The sequence below is a fragment of the Geotrypetes seraphini genome, chromosome 7, assembly GCF_902459505.1.
Source record: "Geotrypetes seraphini chromosome 7, aGeoSer1.1, whole genome shotgun sequence".
Taxonomy (NCBI): Eukaryota; Metazoa; Chordata; class Amphibia; order Gymnophiona; family Dermophiidae; genus Geotrypetes; species Geotrypetes seraphini.
Window position 1 is genome coordinate 122,712,524 of NC_047090.1, and position 19,568 is coordinate 122,732,091.

General features: G+C 43.3%; 2 protein-coding genes across 6 annotated transcripts in view; one reads left to right on the forward strand and one right to left on the reverse strand.

The window, feature by feature from the left end:
• The first annotated feature begins 1,983 nt into the window (after positions 1-1,983).
• Positions 1,984-15,614, forward strand: ANKRD63 (ankyrin repeat domain 63). Of its 2 annotated transcripts, none has more exons than XM_033952954.1 (2): positions 1,984-3,157; positions 15,118-15,614. In XM_033952954.1, the coding sequence occupies exon 1, from the start codon at positions 2,026-2,028 to the stop codon at positions 2,887-2,889; it is 864 nt and encodes a 287-aa protein (XP_033808845.1). In that variant the 5' UTR covers positions 1,984-2,025; the 3' UTR covers positions 2,890-3,157; positions 15,118-15,614. The 2 variants fall into 2 exon arrangements, with proteins under 2 accessions (XP_033808845.1, XP_033808844.1); XM_033952953.1 differs by lacking the exon at positions 15,118-15,614 and adding an exon at positions 4,017-5,176.
• Positions 15,615-18,439: 2,825 nt separating this feature from the next.
• PAK6 (p21 (RAC1) activated kinase 6) overlaps positions 18,440-19,568 on the reverse strand; it is a 74,452-nt gene continuing 73,323 nt past the window's right edge. For all 4 annotated transcript variants that reach the window (XM_033952334.1, XM_033952335.1, XM_033952333.1 and 1 more), the window contains one exon: positions 18,440-19,292. In XM_033952334.1, the coding sequence (XP_033808225.1) occupies positions 19,125-19,292 (168 nt within the window). In that variant the 3' untranslated portion in view covers positions 18,440-19,124. The remainder of the gene's footprint in view (positions 19,293-19,568) is intronic.

Genomic DNA, 19,568 nt, shown 5'->3' on the forward strand with positions numbered 1-19,568 from the left:
AAACCACCTGCCGCACTAGCCGCTTACGCCTGCATTGAGCAGGCGTTAGTTTTTTGGCCGGCCGCGGGGGTTAGTATGTGATGAAATGTGCGACGTGCTAATCCCGCTAGCGCGGCTTGATAAAAGGACCCCATTGACATAAGGTAAAGAAATTTGCTAATATAAACATCCAAGAGATATTTTGTGCTATAGCAGCCAGTGGGACTTGAGTGCATAACTAAACCCACTGGGTACCTGTCATTAAAGAGTTGCTCTAAAGACTGAGCCTCCAGAGAGCTAGCTAGTTTCCACTGCAGACGATTCAGCCCAGCTGAGTTCATTGTCAATGGTAAATCATCGCCACCTTTTTGAAAGCCAGAAACTGACGAGATGGAGCCTTTTTACCTCTGGAGTGAATCTGTGTATGTTAAATGTTAAGTGTAGGAAAGAAACTGTAGTTCTAAGAAGAGAAGAGACGATTCCACTCAGAAAGGAGTTTAACAGTACTTGCAGAATAGACAAACAACAATGGCATATCATTTGGTTACATACATTTAAACTCCTTAGATCCTCTGCTATAACGCAATCCTGCTATTTCTTATTACATAGGGCATTCTGGACACCATACAAGCTCTCTAAATTGTCCTCGGAAGGAAATAACAGATGTTGGTCCTGTAAATTGGACATTGGGACTCTTGACCACACAATATATTACTGTCCCATCATATTCAAATATTGGTCCCAAATTTGGGACATCATTTCCCAAATTTTACCAATTAAGAAACTATATCTTTAGCGAAAATACTTTTTGGTGAGTTTGCTCTAAACTCTACTCTGTCTAAACATCATATCGCTCTCTTCCAATCTCTAATTATTATAACTATCAAAACCATATTAAATGATTGGAAACATCCTGACGAACTTTCATTTGTTGCATTATTTTACAATATGAAGGCATAACTGCCAAAAGGATGCATAGATTCCACAAATTTATGCTTATATGGGACCCGATCATTAGTCACTGTAAATCACATCTGACTTCTCCCTTAGCTCAATTATTTCCCTCTGATCAGACTCACTCATAATGGTATAGTTTGTACCTTTGCTTTGGATTAATGCCATGAAACTGCCCAATGATAGATCGATGTCGCCCTTGCTAGGTTTTCTCTATAATATACCACTGTGACATTCCTAATTATTCCTGGTGATGCCAGTTTATATTGCCACACTATCATACTTATAGTGCATAAAGTGTTAATCATATTACCAAATGCTCATGTATCGATATTATACCTGTGTACGTATTATACCTGTATAACTTGTCATACCTATGTTAAAGTTGTTGTATAACTTTTCTTATTGTTTTATAATCTAAAATAATAAAAATATTGAACCAAAAAAAAACAGTACTTGCAGAATTATTGTATAAGCATTTCATGAATTAGTGTTGCCTATGCCTTAAAGAACATTCTTCTTCCAACGGACACCAAACCAGATTCGACACAAAAAGTCTTAAGACGACGACTTTTTATAAATCCAGGAATGAAAAGCACAGGGGATTGTTTGAACTATGATTTATTAGATGGGAAATCCCGGAAAATACTTCCTACAAACTTCAGTCGGGAGTCTTTAGCAAGAATTTTGTCGAATACTAAAACCTTATTTAAAACAGTCCTGCTAAGTTGCTTATGGTGGTATCTGTCAAAGGAGAAAGAGATCTACATCTTATCGTGAACAGGAGCTATATTTCAAACTCTAAAGCCCCTCCACTAATTTCCCGCCTAGGAAGACTTTGGCGCATCCCGCAGTTCTGAACTACGCGCCTCTGGACAAGCGCTAGTGACAACAAAACAGATCGTAGAACCGGTAAAGGGATTTGCTTGGGGTTCCCCCACAACAACAAAAAATGATAATAAACTGTGCCAAAGAGGGTTTCCCCTAGGGAAGAGCCGTGCCACGTGCCATCGCCCTGGGGACGGGGAGCCGAGGCTATAAGAGCCCGGGCAGCCGCGAGAGAGCGGCAGCAACAGCAGCAGACAACGCACCATGCTGAGACCCCGCGACCTGTGTCAGAGCTCGGGCACCCGCACCTTCCTGGACGCCATGCACGCGGGCAAGCTGCACCTGGCGCGCTTCGTGCTGGACGCGCTCGACAGCCGCATTGTGAACTCGCGCGCGGAGCACGGCCGCACCCTGCTCATGCACGCCGTCTGCCTGCCTGACCCCGCGCTCGGCCTCCGCTTCGTGCGCCTGCTGCTGGACAAGGGCGCGCACGTGAACGAGGAGGACGAGCGGGGCCGCACGGCGCTCAGCCTCGCCTGCGAGCTGGGCCACCTGGACACCGTCAAGCTACTGGTGCAGTTCAACGCCGACCCCGAGATCCCCGACCGCGACGGCAACGGGCCGCTCATCTACGCCGCCTCGGCCGGCCACAGCGCAGTGCTGGAGTTCCTGCTGCGCGCCTTCAAGCGCCTCGGGCTACGGCCCGAACGCACCAACCACGCCGGCCAATCCGCGCTGCAGGTGGCCACCGTGCGCGGGCACGGCGACTGCGTGCGGGCGCTCAGCATGCAGGGGGGCGCGGCGGCGCGCAGGGCCCAGAGCGGAGCCGACGCGGCCCCGGACCCGCCGGTCCCCGGCCGCAGCCCCAAGCCGCTTCCGCGCCAGGTGCTCGAGCGCTTCGGCCGCCACCTGCAGCCTCTTCGTAAGGGCAACGAGCGCGGCCTGTCGCTGTTCCCGGCCCGGGAGCTCTCCAGGTCCTTCGAGCTCCTGCCGCGGCCCCGCCAGAGCTTCGAGGGAGTGATAGCCGGCTCGAGCCGCCTCCTGCGCAGCTTGACGGTGCCCGAAATCCAGCAGCCGCGGAACCAGCGCGTGCTGTCCCGGAGCCGGGGGCAGCCCCTCCTCATCTAGAGCAAGAAGAGACGTTTGCCCGGTACCAACAGGAAAAAAAAAGCCTGAAGGTCCTCCGCTGAGCAGGACTGTGGGACGGGGGTCCCCTGGGCGGCTTGGAAAGGGAAATGGGCTGGTGTGAAGCGAAACATTTAACGGAAGACGAACACTGCAGCCGTGCACGTCGTAAACAAACTTTCGGGACTTTGGAATGGACGGCGCTTGTGGGCCATAAAATCCAGAGTAACCACGAGGCAATCGAGAAAGCTTGGCTTTAAAACGGTGTCATGTAAGTGCAACCATTTATGAACGATGTCTGATAAGCAGCCCAGCTAACTTGTGTCTTTAAAAAAACTGAATAGCTAAAAACTACTGGGATATAACTTTGCTGCTGAACAGAGCCGGACATATCAATCTGACAATATTTTTCTGGGCTTAACTATTTGTATAGTTTTAACAGGATAGAGGATAAATAGTGCCACTATTTAGCTAAAGGGTAAACCTTAACCGAAAAGGTGGGAGGGGGAATAAAACTTGTATTTAATGTTAACATACCATCCCATGTTTTTTTTTTTTTGTAATAAAACAATTATGTATATAATCTATTCACATTCTTAGAAAAGGCTTTTAGTAATTGTCAGACATATCATTTAGGTGGTGCTATAAGAGCCAACTGTTAGTCTTTGTTTAAATATATTAGATACCCTTTCAAAGCACCGTTTTCTCCCAGAATAAAATAATTCACTAGTTCCTAGAAGAAGCCAAAAGTAGAGTTTATATTGACAGTCTTCAGCTAAATAAGTTCAAAGACACTGATCAACGTTTAAACTTGTCACACCTCCTAGAACCTGTGATTTTAAAGGGACAACTTTTGGCTAGGAATTTTAAAAATTAACATTAACCCTGTTAACTCTTGATGGTAACTGGATAAATGCTTCTGAAGGCGGATGCTTTTGTTTATATTTTAAGGAAGATAAATGTCCAGTAAAAGTTTTATTTTATATTTTTGTCTATTAAAACTGTTCTTCCTGTGAAAGACCCTGTTCCTTCTGTTCTGTTTTGCTTGCCTTTCCTGTATCATGTACACATCTTGTACAATGTACATCAACATTTCTAGACTCATAAGTCAGAAGACTTTTTTATTCCAGGGGCAGCTCTGGTTATAGGAGAGAGCACGTCTAGCAATGCCTATGAAAACAGGTTCTTTTGACAGAACTGCCAAGAAAATAGATCCATTTGTGACTGTCTTGGGAAAAGGTGACTAAAGATTGTAGAAGAATTCCTGGAATTTATAGGTGTGACAGGTGTCACAGATGATATAAAAACTGAGTTGTTGGACTAGGCTTTGTGAATGAATCAAAACTAAGTAAATATATATTAAAGTTTAGGGAATTAAAATGAGATCTATTGAAATCCTGAGACCTTGTAATTAAAGATTGAATGTGTAAATTGCTGTATCCGCATTTTATCTGTGCTAAGAAAGTTCACAAGGTTAATTTTATGACTTTTAAGACAAGGGAATATTTATGAGCCATTGTCCATATACAAGAGGACGTATGAATTCAGAGATAACAAGTTTCCCAGTGAAGAGCAGGAAATCTGTTCTTGTACAACAGGGGTGTCAAAGTCCCTCCTTGAGGGCCGCAATCCAGTCGGGATTTCAGGATTTCTCCAATGAATATGCATGAGATCTATTAGCATACAATGAAAGCAGTGCATGCAAATAGATCTCATGCATATTCATTGGGGAAATCCTGAAAACCCAACTGGATTTCGGCCCTCGAGGAGGGACTTTTGACACCCCTGTTATACAGAGAACCAAAAAGGATGCCTGCATTTCTAATGGATGTTAGCATTTTTATAGATTAAGATGCAGGCTGGTATAGACATGTTTGATTTCTGAACAGGTCACATAGGTCAACAGTTATTTAGAAGTCATATGGAGAAAAAGAGTAACACTGACATCTATTGGACTTGATGAGCAAGTGTATGGTCTGTCTTTTACGTTGTGATTTTATTTTTGGTCCAGGATATAGAATTAACTGAATAATTATATTGAAAATATATATTTTTGTAAATGAACTAGGCTCCAGAGGATGTACAAGTCTGTATGTCATGCTATTGTATGTTAATACTGGAAATGATGTCGGGGGGAAAAGGATAAAACGTATAGCCTTTTCAGAACTGCCTTTGAAGGGATTTGAACAGGAGAATGGAACGCGTCTTCCTATCCCTTCCTTGAACACAAAATTACTCTTAATTTGATATTTACTTTGCATTTATTAAATAAACTTGAATATTCTGTTTATTGAAGTATTCTGTGTTTTGTGTCCAATTTTAACAAGCCCTCAGGACAGGAAGCTCTTCTCTTACTGCCTAAGAGAGGAATTTTCATCCTGTGAAACTTCTCCTGAACCTGTATCCAGGTAAATAGCAGCCACCTTGGATATTGGTGACCGCCTCCGTAGAGAGAGGAGTTTGTCTTCTTCTGGAGTTGTCTCCTTTTGGAAGCTGAATTTACTAGCCACCTTGTGTGCAGTAATTCATTCCAGAAATTAGGAGATTTCGGGAGCTGAAGGGTCTGAATTGACAAGCCCTTGTACATCAGTAGTGCTCCTGGATTTGTGTGAAGGGGCTCATGTTGGGAGAGATCAACGTGGATTTGCTTGACTGCCATGAGTCCAGACATACCAGCGCTGAGGACTTCTGACGTGGTAAGTAGAAGGTGGTTCTTTTATATTTTTACCAGTAATTGTGTTGTGTTATAATATGTCTAGCCCACTTGATCAAGTTATTGTTAAGTTTCCTTTGTTAGAACATGGTATTCGAGATTATAATAAGAAATGGCATAAGTGGTCCACCAAAGATCCATTTCTTGGCTGGTTTAAAATGGGTTCCCTTGATGACAGTATACTTTTAAATTTATTAAATACTATAGAAAAGGTCGTAGTGGAAGGACGCTCAGAGTTCTCCTCTTGCCAGAAAAGTTTTTTCTTCATACTACATCTCTTTGAGCGAATCTGTTTTGCCTAAGAGACGAGGCAGGGTGACTGCTTCAGCCCGACAACCGGAATCTGCCTCACCGAGGCAAGGACTACTCACGAGTTTCTTCTCATCCTTGCCTTGGGGTGATTCTGCTGAGCCAAACGTGAAGGAAGTGTCGGCACTAGGAAGCGATATCTCGCTTAGTCCCGCGGGACCTGCACCTCCCTTGCAGCCACAAGAGAGGGGAACTTCGGCAGCAATGCTGGCAGTGAATTCCCCGCTGCCCCCGGAGCTATCGGGCTCGCCAGCTTCACCAGAACTCATGGCTGGAAGATCTTTAGAAAACGGAGTTCCAGCGGAGAGAGGGGTATTACCAACATTACAGCCCCTTGTTAGACCCGCTGAGGTTACTTTGGACACTATTTGGACTGCATTAGATTCCCTTTACAAGGTATGTCTGGGAATCTTTCCTCTTGTCCAGGCTCAATCTTTGCGGTTAGAGAAATGTGAAGAGGATTTGAAGTCCCAGAGAGAAAAAGTTAATTCCTTAGAATAGTCGGTGCAGGGAATAAAATCTACTATTGGAATTATTTTGTAGGACAAACTTTGGATGTCGAGAAAAATATAAAATCTAAAAAATTGAATTTAAGATTGTTAAACTTCCCTAAGACACTGACACCTAAAGACACTTTTTATAAGTTTCTGAAAGTTTTCAAATATCCCGATAATGGACTACCTCCTCTACATAAAATTTATTTTTTGCCAGTTTCTCAAAAAAAGCCTTCCTTTTCTGATCCTGAGGTTATTCCTCAGACAACGACAGCAGGTCCATTGGATATATCAAATATATTGAAGAATTCTCAAGTGGAAGTCATTGTGTTCAATTCTTCCTGTAACATTTGTATTTCATCAAGATAAAGAAGCACTTATTTAGGCTGAAGGAAGTTTATTTTCTGAATAGTAAAATTTCGATGTTTGCAGATGTATCAAGAATTACACAGATAAGAAGAAAAAGATTCCTGGAAATGAAAGATAGCGTGAATGCATTGTGAGCAAAATTTCACTTATGATATCCTTGTAAATGTATGATCTTTTTGGGTCAGAATGCCTATTTATTTTATGAGCCCTCCCAGTTACAATTCTTTTTAGAATTGTAACTGGGAAAGGAGTTACAACGCAGATTTCCAAGAGTGCGCTTTAGTATGCATGTCCATATTACAAATGGGGATGTATCACTAAACTCATCCCTCAATATTTGCGGGGGATTAGGGGGCAGAGTTGGCACGCGAATATTGAAAATTCACGAATAACTTTTGGGCCGGCTCTGACCACCCCCACCTCCCTCCGTAAGTTGATTAATACCCAAGGCTGCAGCCAAGTGCACCGAACCTTACCTGATGGTCTAGTGACCATTTTTGATGAGTGATCTGCACAGGGCAGGAGCGTAGGAAGATTGCTCCTGCCCCGAAAAACTGCTAGACCACCAGGTAAGTTTTGGGGAGTTGGGGGTGATTTCCGGTTTTAGGAAATCACAAATAATCAAAATCACGAGTCCTAAAGCCGCAAATCGGGAGGGGGAAGTGTACTTTTCCTAATAACTTTTTGCTTATAGTATCATTTCTTTGATTGTGAAATTGTCTCTCTCCATAATGAGGACTACACAAGAGTATTGATATAGTGGAAGAAATTGTTGATTTGTTTATAATTTCATTTTATTTTGATGTGCAAGACAATTGTATTTGTTCAATATGTATCTTATTGAAATATGATTAAAATGATAAATTAAAAAAAAATACTATAGGAAAGTGTAAAAGTTGCAAGCAGGCAAAGCTGACATCACATTTACAGTATTTTGATTTGTGGAAATCCATCCGAGAAGCTTAGAAAGATACAGAAAATATAAATTTAGAGCCACCACCCTATGGGGGACAAAGTGAAAATCCTGAAAGACAGGATGGGAAACTGTATCCTAGTTTAGAGCCATACAAATTTTTACCAGTTACAGATCAGGGATCACCTTCTGCACCACCTGTAATAGTAGCTGCAGGTTATAAAGTTCCACCTGAAGATAGCAATATAAAACACCAACACAGACTCCTGATTTAGCAGAAAGATTGAGACAAATTTTAAAGGATTGTTGTCCATCCTACCTTTCTACAAGGAAACCTACGGTAGTTCTTGTGTGAAAACTGATTCAATTGTTGAAGCCACAACTATTTGGTATCTTAATGCATTCTGTTCTAACGTTTAACATGTTCTTTTTCATTTTAATTTGATGTATTTCATCTGCATTGCATGTATTTTAATTTGATGCATTTTATCTTGATGTATTTCATTTGCATTGCATGTATTAGCCTTGCTGTTGTGAACCGCCTAGAACCCTCCAGTATGGCAGTATATACAAATTTAGTCAATGTTTATTTATTGAATTTTTACAAAATTACTATTATTATTTGCAGTTTAAAAAAGTAAATCTAGCTACATATTTTAAGGCTAAATACTGGCAGCATGCATCTGCACTACCAGATGATTCTGTTATAAAAGGAGAACAAGACAGTGATACTGAAACGGAAGATGGTTGTGATACTGAAACGGAAGATGGTTGGCCAATATCTAATGTTTCAGATCCAGTAGTCAGGGCAAGAACAGACTTATGTATGTCAGAATAAAACGGCTAATGATTATGTAGCAGCAAAAGAAGGGTCTAACATTTATACAAAGGAATGGAGTCGGTTTTTGGCAGAATTTAACAGCAGACTTAAAGGCCAGGTAAATCCGTGGCCACTGACAGGTTCTTTAGATACAGCGCATTTAAATACTACTAGATTGTTAATAAGGCAGAAATATGCTAATCCAGAATGGAACTTTGAGTACATGAACAATGGTTTGGATGTGTGGGAGAAATGAGGGGCATGATATTTCTAGTCCAGTAATAAAAGCATTTCCATTAATGCAAAATGCTCAAGGAAATTCAAAATATGTTCCTTGGAGCTTTATGGATACAGTGTTAGGACAGTTACCACCTCTGTTCCAAGGAGCAGGAGGTTGGATAACTTTGTTTGAAAAAATCACAGCAGGAATGACTCTTTGTTTAGGTGATATTAAAGCACTTTTGGCTAGAAGTACAGTATTGGAATGCAGGCTTGTAATCAAGTATTTGGCGATGCAGGTATTGATAGGGTAACCGTTACCTCCTCTGATTATGATGGAGTATCTTTTAATAAATACAGACCCTGCATATGGGCTTCTTTGAAAACACTATACCAACTCAAAAAGATATGCATGGACTTAATGGCAATCAGATTTAAAGATGGTGAAGACATTTTTGCTTATCTTACTAAGTTTCAGGGAAAGCGAGAACACCAGACTTAAAAGCAGCTTCGATGAGCCAACTATTTTGCCTTTATATTTTAATGCTTTAAAACAGACACTACCTAAGTCAGTTCAGATTAAGCTAGATACAATTGTAAGACTTGAAATTGTACTTGGACTGATATACAAGCTCATTTATTGCATTATATGCATCAATATGAGGAAGAACAAGCGAGAGAGAGAGAAAACATTTCCAGAATAAACTAATGGAACTGCAAGTTAAAAATTTATTAGATAATAAAGACAAATTGCCCAATGAGAGCGAGAGAGAACTTCAGAGACAAAGACTGTCTCTGGGAAAAAGACATTTAAAGTAGTGCTTAAGGATGGGGACCAGGATTTGGGTGAATTAGATGAGGAAATGGTCTGCCATGGATGCTGGCTAGAAATAAGAGACATATTTTATTCCTGGCAATGACAGGATCCACGTTACAGGGGACGTGGCAGAGGGGCTTCTAGAGGTAGAGGTTATGGATCTAATGCTCAAGCACAATCTGTGATCTGTTGGACCTATAATCATGTAGGTCATTATTCCTGAAACTGTAGACAAAGGCAACAGATGAGATGTCCCCAGGAACTCCAGCATTTTTCTGCCTGGCAGCCCAGATCCCAAAATCCATTTGAAAATGCCCAATGACTACAGCTGATAGCTTTAGAAGCTCGGTTAGGCAAAGATGAACCACATGTAAATATTAAAGTGAACAATTATCCAGTTGAATTTCTCATAGATATAGGTGCCACATGCACAGTATTAAGAGTTGCCTCCTGGAGTGAAATTATCCCCAGAAGTGACATTCACTACTGGATTTGATGGCACTATCAGGAAAACTCAGATGACTCTCTCTATAACCTTTGAATTACTTGATGTACAGGTCACACAGCCATGTTTATATGCACCACAATGTCCAGCAAACCTTTTAGGCAGAGATCTGATGACTCAAATGGAGTTGAGAATTATTTTTTCTTCAGATACCTGTTGGTTACTGAAGAAAATGATCATTACCTTTAGAGCAGCAGTCTCAAACTCGCGGCTCATGGGTCACATGCGGCCCGCCAGGTATTAGTTTGCGGCCCATGGTTGCTCTAAGCAAGGTGACAATTCAGATTTGTCACGGCACACTGGGCAGGAAGAGAGGCTCTGGTGCTGACGTCAGCTGACCTGCAAATTCCTTCCTTCTGCTGCCAATATGCTGCTGGGACTCCTGTTTTCCTCTTCTCCTCCAACCAGTAGCCCCACACCTCCCTCTCTGTGTCAGCCAATCGGTGCCCCACTTCCAGCGCGTGTCGAGGCAGGAAAGAGGGTCGGCGGTGGCGGCCGTCATTGGAGACTCCAACAGAGCAGTGTCTGTGACAGTGTATGATTTGTTTGTGTGGGGAAGGAGAGAGCGCAAGAGCCGGCCTCGTTCTGGGTGAGTGTTAAGGAGACGGGCTGAGCTCAACAAAATGGGTCGTAGGAAATCAAAACACAAGCCCCCTCCAAAGAAGAAGATTATGAGAACTCTGGAGACATATGAATTCTTCTCTCCCCTTCCCCCGGACCAGCAGCAGCAGCTCAGTGTGATTTTAACTTAGCACACAGCTGCCACTAGAATTAGTTTACACGCAGTTTCATCAGGCAGCCTCGGGGCCTTTGCTAGGCTGGCCCACTTCAATGAGGTGGGACGGGACGGCCTAGCAAAGGCCCCGAGGCTGCCTGATGAAACTGTGTGTAACCTACTGCTAGCGGCAGCTGTGTGGCTAAGTTAAAATCACACAGTGAGCTGCCGCTAGGCTAGAGAAGGGAGGGGTACTTCTGGAGAAGGAAGAAGGGAAGGGATAAGGGGTACTGCTAGACATGAGCAGTGCAGCTGGACAGGGGGAGGGAAATGGAAGGGAGGAGAGTTACTGTTGGACAGGGGGAGAGAGGGAGAGGTGCTGCTGGACATGGGGGGGAGGAGGGAAGGGAGAAGGGGTACTGCTGGACAGGGGGGAGGTAAAAGGAAAGGAGAAGAGGTGCTGCTGGACCTGGCAGATAGGGAGGGAAAGGAAAGGTGCTACATACTGGAGGGGGAGAGGGAGATGGTGCATAGGGAGAGAGCATGTTGGGTTTGGGGGGTGGGAAGGAAGGATGCCATGCAAGGGAAGGCAAGGACAGAGAGAGAAAGTGTGCAAAAGACAGAAAGTGTTGGACTCATGGAGAGGACGAGATGGATGGGGAGGAGAGAAAGGAGGGAAGGAGAAATGTTACACTGGGGAAGGGGTATAGGGCAGAGAGTGAAAAGTTGGACTCATGGAGGGAGAGGGATGGTTGGGGGAGGGAAGGAGGACCAGAAGAGAAGCATGCAGGAGGAAGAGAGAAAAAAAATGGTGGATTGGTGGAAAGGAGGGAGAAATATTGGACTGGGGGGGGGGGCAGAAAGGAGGAAGGGAAGGGAGATGGACTGCAGGGGGCAGAAAGGAGGAAGGGAAAGAGAAATGTTACACTGGGGGGAAAAGAGGGAAGGAGAGAGATGTCAGATCATGGAAATAGGGAAGGAAGGAGAGAGAGATAGGAAGAGAAGGTAAGACATGGAAAAGTAGATTTAGAGAAGAAAGCAGAAAAATAGAAAAATTGAATGTTAAATTAATGCCAAAGATGGATGCAAATCTAATCAACTACAGTAAGGGTACTATAGTTCAAAAAATAGGAGAAGTGAGAAGGATATATGACTAAAAATAAGGACTTTACTCCTAGTTTATCAGTTTGTTTTGAAAAACTCTTTCATTGATTAATGATACTCCCATTCACTCAGAGAAGTAGAGCTCTAATGGAGAGTGTTATCCCCCCTGGCGGAGCTCACCGTCCAGTCATAGCATATGTTTTTTTCAGAAATCTCTAGAGCTGATCTTTCTACTGATGGCATAAATGATTTTTTATATATTTTTCTTGATTATATATGATTATCAAATGAAAAAACTGCAATTCTAAGGTAATCTTTACTTAGCTTGTGAAGTTCTAAGCAAATCTTTCTGTTGGCAGTGTCGCTTCCAGTGAGCTTTTTGAATTTCCATGTCAGGTCTCCTCATATTTCATTCAAGCTAAGTAAAGATTACCTTAGAATTGTGTTTTTATTCATTTGATAATCATATATAATCAAGAAAAATATATAAAAAATCATTTATGCCATCAGTAAAAAGACCAGCTCTAAGAGATTTGTAAAAAAACAAGCTATGACTGGATGGTGAGCTCTGCCAGGGGGAATAACGCTCTCCATTAGAGCTCTACTCTGATCGTATGGGAGTATCGCGAATCGATGAGTTTTTCAAAACAAACTGATATACTAGGAGTGAGTTCTTATTTATAGTTATAAAGATGGATGCAAGGCAGAAAGTGAAGAAGGAGAGAAAAACAGTCAATGGACAAGAAGGCCCTGGAAACAGTTAAAAGCACAGAAAAATAAAGACAACAGACAACAAAGGTAGGGAAAATGATTTTTTTTCAATATAGTGATTGAAATGTGTCAGTTTTGAGAAAGGAAAGATGTTAAACTTTAACTGTGACGGCCGCAGAAAAAATAGTAAATGTCTTATTAAAGAACTGTCAAATAAACCACTCCAATGAAGAGGTCTGTACCAGCTGTTATTAATCGTATTTGTTCGTATTTTTTAACAGTTGGTATAGACCTCTTCATTGAAGTGGTCTATTTGACAGTTTCTGTATATTGATTATTAGTACCACTTAGGATTTTCCTAAGATTATACGCTAATTATTAAAGAAATAACAATTTTGCATGAGGTAAAACTCTTTATAGTTTATAAATCTTACCTCATGCAAAATGTCATTTCTTTAATAAAACATTAACAATTTTTTCTGCAGCCCTCCAAGTATCTACAAATCCAAAATGTGGCCCTGCAAAGGGTTTTGATTTTGAGACTACTGCTTTAGAATTACAATCCTTACCAGATATTGTCTGGGCCAAAACTGATGACCCCTATGGTCTTATTGTTACTAGCACACCAGTTAAAGTAACCTTGCAACCTGATAAACAGGGACCAGAAGTTCCACAATACCCCTTGAGACAGGAAGCTATTGAGGGATTGAGAGCAGAGATTGACATACTGCTGTCTAAAGGTATTATAGAACCTAGCTCATCTCCATAAAAGACGCCGCTTTTTCCAATATGCAAATCAAATGGCAGATGGATGTTGATTCATGATCTTAGGGCATTGAATAATGTTGTTGAATGTGCATATCCTGTAGTTTTAAATCCTGCTACTATCTTGTTCGCTGCATGAATATCATTCTTAGACTTCTCAAATGCATTTTTGGGGATTCCTGTTGAACCACAGAGTAGGAAGTTTTTCTCATTTCAGTTTGAGGGTCAAAGACTGCAATGGTGCAGATTGCCGCAAGGATTCAATGAGGCACCTAGTATCTTCTCTGAACAAGTATCATGCGATTTGGCAACCTTCAGAGGTACTCTACCTGCTGATGTGACATTAATTCAATATGTAGGCGATCTGCTGATTTCTTCTACTTCAGAGGCAGACTGTAAAAAATACACAGTAGCTTTGATTCGGTTTCTAAGACAATTGGGCTATAAAATCAATCCTAAACTGCAGTATTGTCAGAGGACAGTTCCATTTTTGGGAATGACTCTTAGGGAATGTGACAAGAGTCCAGGAGATGGCATACATAAAGAAGTACTTGCTGTCTCACTGCCTACCACAGTAAAAGAATTTGTGCAGTACTGGGACTTTTAAATTATTGCACAGTGGATCCCAGCTTATAACACTCAGATTAGTGCATTGCAGCCACTGCTTAAGGGAAATCCCCCTAGTAAACAGAAAATTACTTTAAGTGTTTGCAGACATTGTTATTTGATGTGTTAGAAGTGTCAGCCTTGTATTTTGATTATTAAAATTACTTAATCATAATATTTTAATAACATAATATGTCTTCTTGTATTAATAATTGGGAGGAGGGGGAGAAAATTATTGTTTTACATATTAATTGTGTATTTAATAGTGTGTTTTATGCAGTGTTTATGTTCAATTGTATTGCACTGTCAAAGTTTGAAAATCAATAAAGATTAAAAAAAAAAAGAAACAATTTTTCCACATTTTATCACTGTGCATACTTCTCACAAAGTCCATAAGTTATTGCAACAAACTACATTGCATTTCACAGCCCCAAGATTAGGAATATACTTAGCCACAATGCTACATTCAAGCATAGATGTGAAACCTATACCCCTTGCTCATCCATTTCATTATCTGTCTGATTGGCTTTGTAGTAGAGCAGATGCAAAAGGAAAATCAACCAATCCTTAATATGTTGTCTGTATCTGAAATCCTATGTGGCCATGTTATCTGGGTCACAGAGCGAGGACAGAGTTGGATTTGCAGCTTGCCAACTGGATGAATGAGACAAAATCTCACAGTGAATACAATATTTCATGCCAGAGGGGTATTCAGCGCAAGGTGCTGAGTTAGTTGCATCCCTTGAGGTTTTGCATACTGCAAGGGAAAAACAGTTGATTATACACTGATTCCAATTATGTGATGAATTCTTTTCACTCTTGCTTCAAAATTTGGTTTAAAATGCCACACATTTTCAAAATTCATTAATTGATTTAATTTCAAAACAGGCAATGATGCGGGGGAGATATGTATCTGTGTATTCCCCCACCTCTAATTCTTTGGTTGAACAGGCCAATGGATTGATAAAACAACAACTACACAAGCTAATGGTAGAGCTGAACGATAATTGGCTGAAATGCCTACCAGCTTGTATGTACATTCTCCGAAATAGACCTATTCAGAGGGGCCTGTCTCCACATGAACTCCTTACTGGGAGGCGTATGAGAATTTCCAAATTATTATAAGACCAAACTGTCAAAATTTCTGATGCATACGTTTCTTACCTTGCAGGTCTCCAGTCAGCTGTAAAGATCAGGAAGTCATCCCTGTCTTAGAACCAGCGCCTGTATACAGTGTTGGAGACAAGGTGTACATGTGCAATTTCACAAGAGCAAATTGGACTGCACCTGTAGTTACAGGGCCACATATTATTACATGAGTGACTCCTACTGCTGACAGACATTTTAAGTGGATTCATCAACGAAACTTACGTCCAACATCTTTTACAGATCATGTTGCAGAACTCTCCAAAGATATTTGAGAGACACACAAAGTGTATTTTACTATTGGAAACATTTGCTATCATTTACTTACTTTATGAAATTATTACAGGTTGTACAGGTACAACAAAATTAGCCTCTGGTTCTTTCCCTAATGATGAAGATACTAATTACTATTGCTGCCCGATTCACGATTTGAATCGGTTCACCAATTCACTTCGGGTGAATCGATTCGAATCGATTTAAATTTTAAAAAATCAGCTTCCCGATTCGGACCCTCTCCCCTCGCTCCCGAAAGCAGGAGGAGGGGAGGGGGGCAGTCCAGGGAGTGGGACAGGCCTTGGGGGGGGTGCAGGCCTTCAAGGGGTGAACAGGCCTTTAATGGGGGGACAGGCCAGGAATGATGGCATAGGTCTTTGGGGGGGGGGCAGTCCTTCGGGGGGTGGGACAGGCCTTGGGGTGCAGGCCTTTAAGGGGGAACAGGCTCTTAAGGGGGGGTGCACGGTGCAGACCTTTAAGGGGTGGGATAGGCCTTCAAAGAGGGGACAGGCCAGGGATGGTGGTATAGGCCTTCAAGGGGGGGCAGGCCAGGGATGGTGGTATAGGCCTTCAAGGGGGGGCAGGCCTTCAGGGATGGAGGTACAAGTCTGCAGGCCTTCAGGGGGGGACAGACCTTCAGGGGAAGGGGGCCCTGGTGTAGAAGTACACGGAGGGAGGGAAGAGGGTTCAAAGAGATGTGTATATGCTGGATTTTGGGGGGGAAGAATTAATGGGTCTAAAAATAGAGAAGAGGGAGAGAGATGATGGACCTGCCTCCCCCCTTGAAGGCCTGCCTGCCCCCCCTTGAAGGCCTGCCTGCCTGCCTGTCACCCCCTTCCCCTTGAAAGCCTGCCTGCCTGCCCGCCCGCCCCACCCCGAAGGACCGCTTGCCCCCCTGGCCTCCCCGCACCACCTATGAAGCAGCACTACCTATGCTCCCGGCCTTGCCGTTCAGTCCCCCCCACCACCCCCGAAGGACCGCTTGCCCCACTGACCTTCCTGCACCACCTATGAAGCAGCCGCAGCAGGATCGCGACGTCAGCGATCCCTGCGCTGCTTAGGTGCTGCTTCCTGCGCCGCGGTCCCACCCCTCCTTTGACGTCAGAGGAGGGGCAGGACTGCGGCGCAGGAAGCAGCGCCCAAGCAGCTCAGGGATTGCTGACGTCGCGATCCTGCTGCAGGCTGCTTCACAGGTGGTGCAGGAAGGTCAGTGGGGCGAGCGGTCCTTCGGGGGTGGGGGGGGACTGAACGGCAAGGCTGGGAGCACCCCCTCAGGGCTGGCACCCGGAGCGGACCGCCCCTCCCGCCCCCCCCCCCCCCCCTTGGTACGCCACTGCTTACAGCACATGCCATTTCCAGTATGCAGAACCATCCCAAAGATATAAGATGTCCTTTCAAACCTTCAGTCATGCTGCTCTCCCCCTTTCCTCATAGTCAAGCATCTCCTTTCCCCAGTCTGCACCTCTCCCACCCCACTGTTAGCCAGGTTTTCATCTCTACTTCCCTACTCCCATTCCGTGTTCAGAATCTCCCTCCTTCCCTTCTTTCCACTGAGTCTACTGCTGCTCTGCCCCCCCAACACACACACACAGCCTAGAGATTAGTAAAGTATTAGCACCCCCAAAGTATCAGCACCCCCACAGGGTCAGCCTAGAGATTAGTAAAGTAGCACTGAATGGGACTTGTAAATATAGATTTGTGCTGACGTGCTGCTTTTGCCCTGCCCCCCATCCCCCTCCCAACAGAAAATCAGTTTTGGAGGGGAGGGGGTAGGACAAAGCAGTGCTTCAGCGCAGGTTTGGGCTTACAGGTTCTTTGTGATGCTGATGCTGGCCCAGCAGGAGATTTGGGGGTGGTATTGGCAGGCCCGGCATCAAGACGGGAAGGGAGGGACGGCTCTCGCATGAACCAGAACCTTTTCACCATCCTCCAAATGCTGCAACCCTAGGTAGATGTATATGCCATCTAATAATTCAGTGTGCCCAGCTGTGATTTTTCTCCTTTGTGTAGATGAGTATATGAATTCCACCCAGGGGAGGCCTTGTAAGAAAGGGGCCTAGCAGGGACAAAGGCAGACTGCAGCAGGGACTGCTCAATGTTAACAAAGTTGCCATAATGCCTCCCACCAGCTTCTTTTAATTAATTTGAGCCCCCCCCCAGCTAAAGAACTGATTAAGCACCTCATCTTCCACTGTCAGGCCAAAGTCTCACAATAGCAATAACAAAATGATGTAGCTGTTATTGTGAGATTTCATCCCAAAATCTTGCAGCTGTTATTATGACACTTCAGCCCAGTAAGGGGTGACAGGATGCTCTAAGGCTGGGCGGTCTTGAGAACGTTAATTGAAGAAATGTTGTGGCAGATGCTATGAGAGCTTTGTTAAAAGTGAGTAATGCTTGCACATTTTGCTTCTTTAAAAATCTCAGGGTATAGCAGAAGAGAAAATATACCACTATGGAGGGCCCTTGACAAAATTTAGCTGAGGGCCCCTCGCTGAACTTACATGATTGATATAAATTCTCATTTTTAACCTATCATCAACTAGTATATGAAGTAAAGGTCATGCATAAACTAGCTCAGTGGTCCCCAACCCTGTCCTGGAGGACCACCAGGTCAATCGGGTTTTCAGGCTAGCCCTAATGGATATGCATGAAGCAGATTTGCATGCATGTCACTTCCATTATATGCAAATCTCTCTCATGCATATTCATTAGGGCTAGCCTGAAAACCCGATTGCCCTGGTGGTCCTCCAGGACAGGGTTGGGGACCACTGAACTAGATGAAAGATAAAATAAGGTCTCCAGAACAAAGCAAACAGCTTGTTTTCATTTTTATTAAAGGTTTTCCACTCAAAAGTGCTCAGTTTTTTTATATACTAGAACTAGGTTCAAATAACCCCTCAAAACTGCAGAATCTCCCAGCCTTAGAGCCACCCTAAGAGTGGAGCGAAGGCAGCTGGATGTTGGTTGGTACATGCTTCCCAAAATTGTTTCCAGTTCATTACTTATCAGTCCTTCAGTTCCAGTTCTTACTCTTTCTTGAAGACAGTCGTGCTTGTGCATTTAGGGTGTAGGTGCTCAAAATCCCTGTAGAGAGTAGCGTGGATGAAATCTTAGTTTGAAATATGGACCAGGGAAAGCCCTCCCACAAAACACATTAGGTGCTGTCTTCTTATTGCAGTCAGAAAAATCCTGGGCTAGAATAAAAGTTCCATTAAACACTGGGCCCTTGTGTCCTGGGACCAGTAGGAAGTGTTACGGAACATTGCATAACTTCCATTAACACTGTTTCCACGTAGGGTCGGAAAGGTAAGGTGTAGCAGTTATTAAGCTTGTGCACCTTCCAACTTATCATTCTTAGGATGCCAGTATAAAACTACTTATTGTAAACAATCACTTTACGGCTAACTACTGTTTGTAGCCAAGACAAAATATCAATACGAGAATGAGAAACCTTTATGGAAAAAGTTCTTAGTCCAAATGTCAGCTCCATAGCACAAAATTGAACAATTCATATGTCACTCAGTGTCTGATTGCAAAGGTCACGTTAGCAAGAAACTGCAGTACAGATACCCATTCAGAAAACATGGCATAGTAAGACAATGAGGACAGCTTTCACATTGAGTCATGAAAGGAGAATACTGGCTAGAAGGGCTCTTCACGGGTCAATATAGGCTCAGTGTTCTTCTTTCTGACAGAAGGTATTTTAGCATTACTGGGGGTGGGTGGGTATTGATTCCTCCTGCTTCCTCCTCTGGATCAGGAGGTGGCGATCTGTTTGTGGTACTTTTGAATTAGGGGCATGAGACACTCCGGAAGCCCTGTCTGAAGCATGAAAGGGTGGTCCAGAAGCTCCTGTGCTGTGGCTCGTTCTATCGGGTCCTGTGTCAACATCCGTTCAAGGAAATCTCTCAGTACAGGGGAGGTCTGTGGAAAGGGATAGCCAGAAAGGTTACATCAGACAGACTGAAAGAACTCCCTGATTTGAGAGACAACTCAGGATGACAAACAAAAACATCTGATCAACAGCTGACCCAAAGGCAGAGCAAGTGATGTTACTTTCTTGTAACAGGGTTTTCCATGGACCAGGATAAGTCAGCTGCACACTGGTTTTACCACCAGTAAAGGGGTCGTGGGTATAATCAAAGTGATATACATATACTATATGCAGGTACTTTTTTTTCTGTCCTTAGTGGGTTCACA

Coding starts and splice junctions, on each gene's coding strand:
- ANKRD63 (XM_033952954.1), top strand. CDS start 2,026: ATGCTGAGACCCCGCGACCTGTGTCAGAGCTCGGGCACCCGCACCTTC.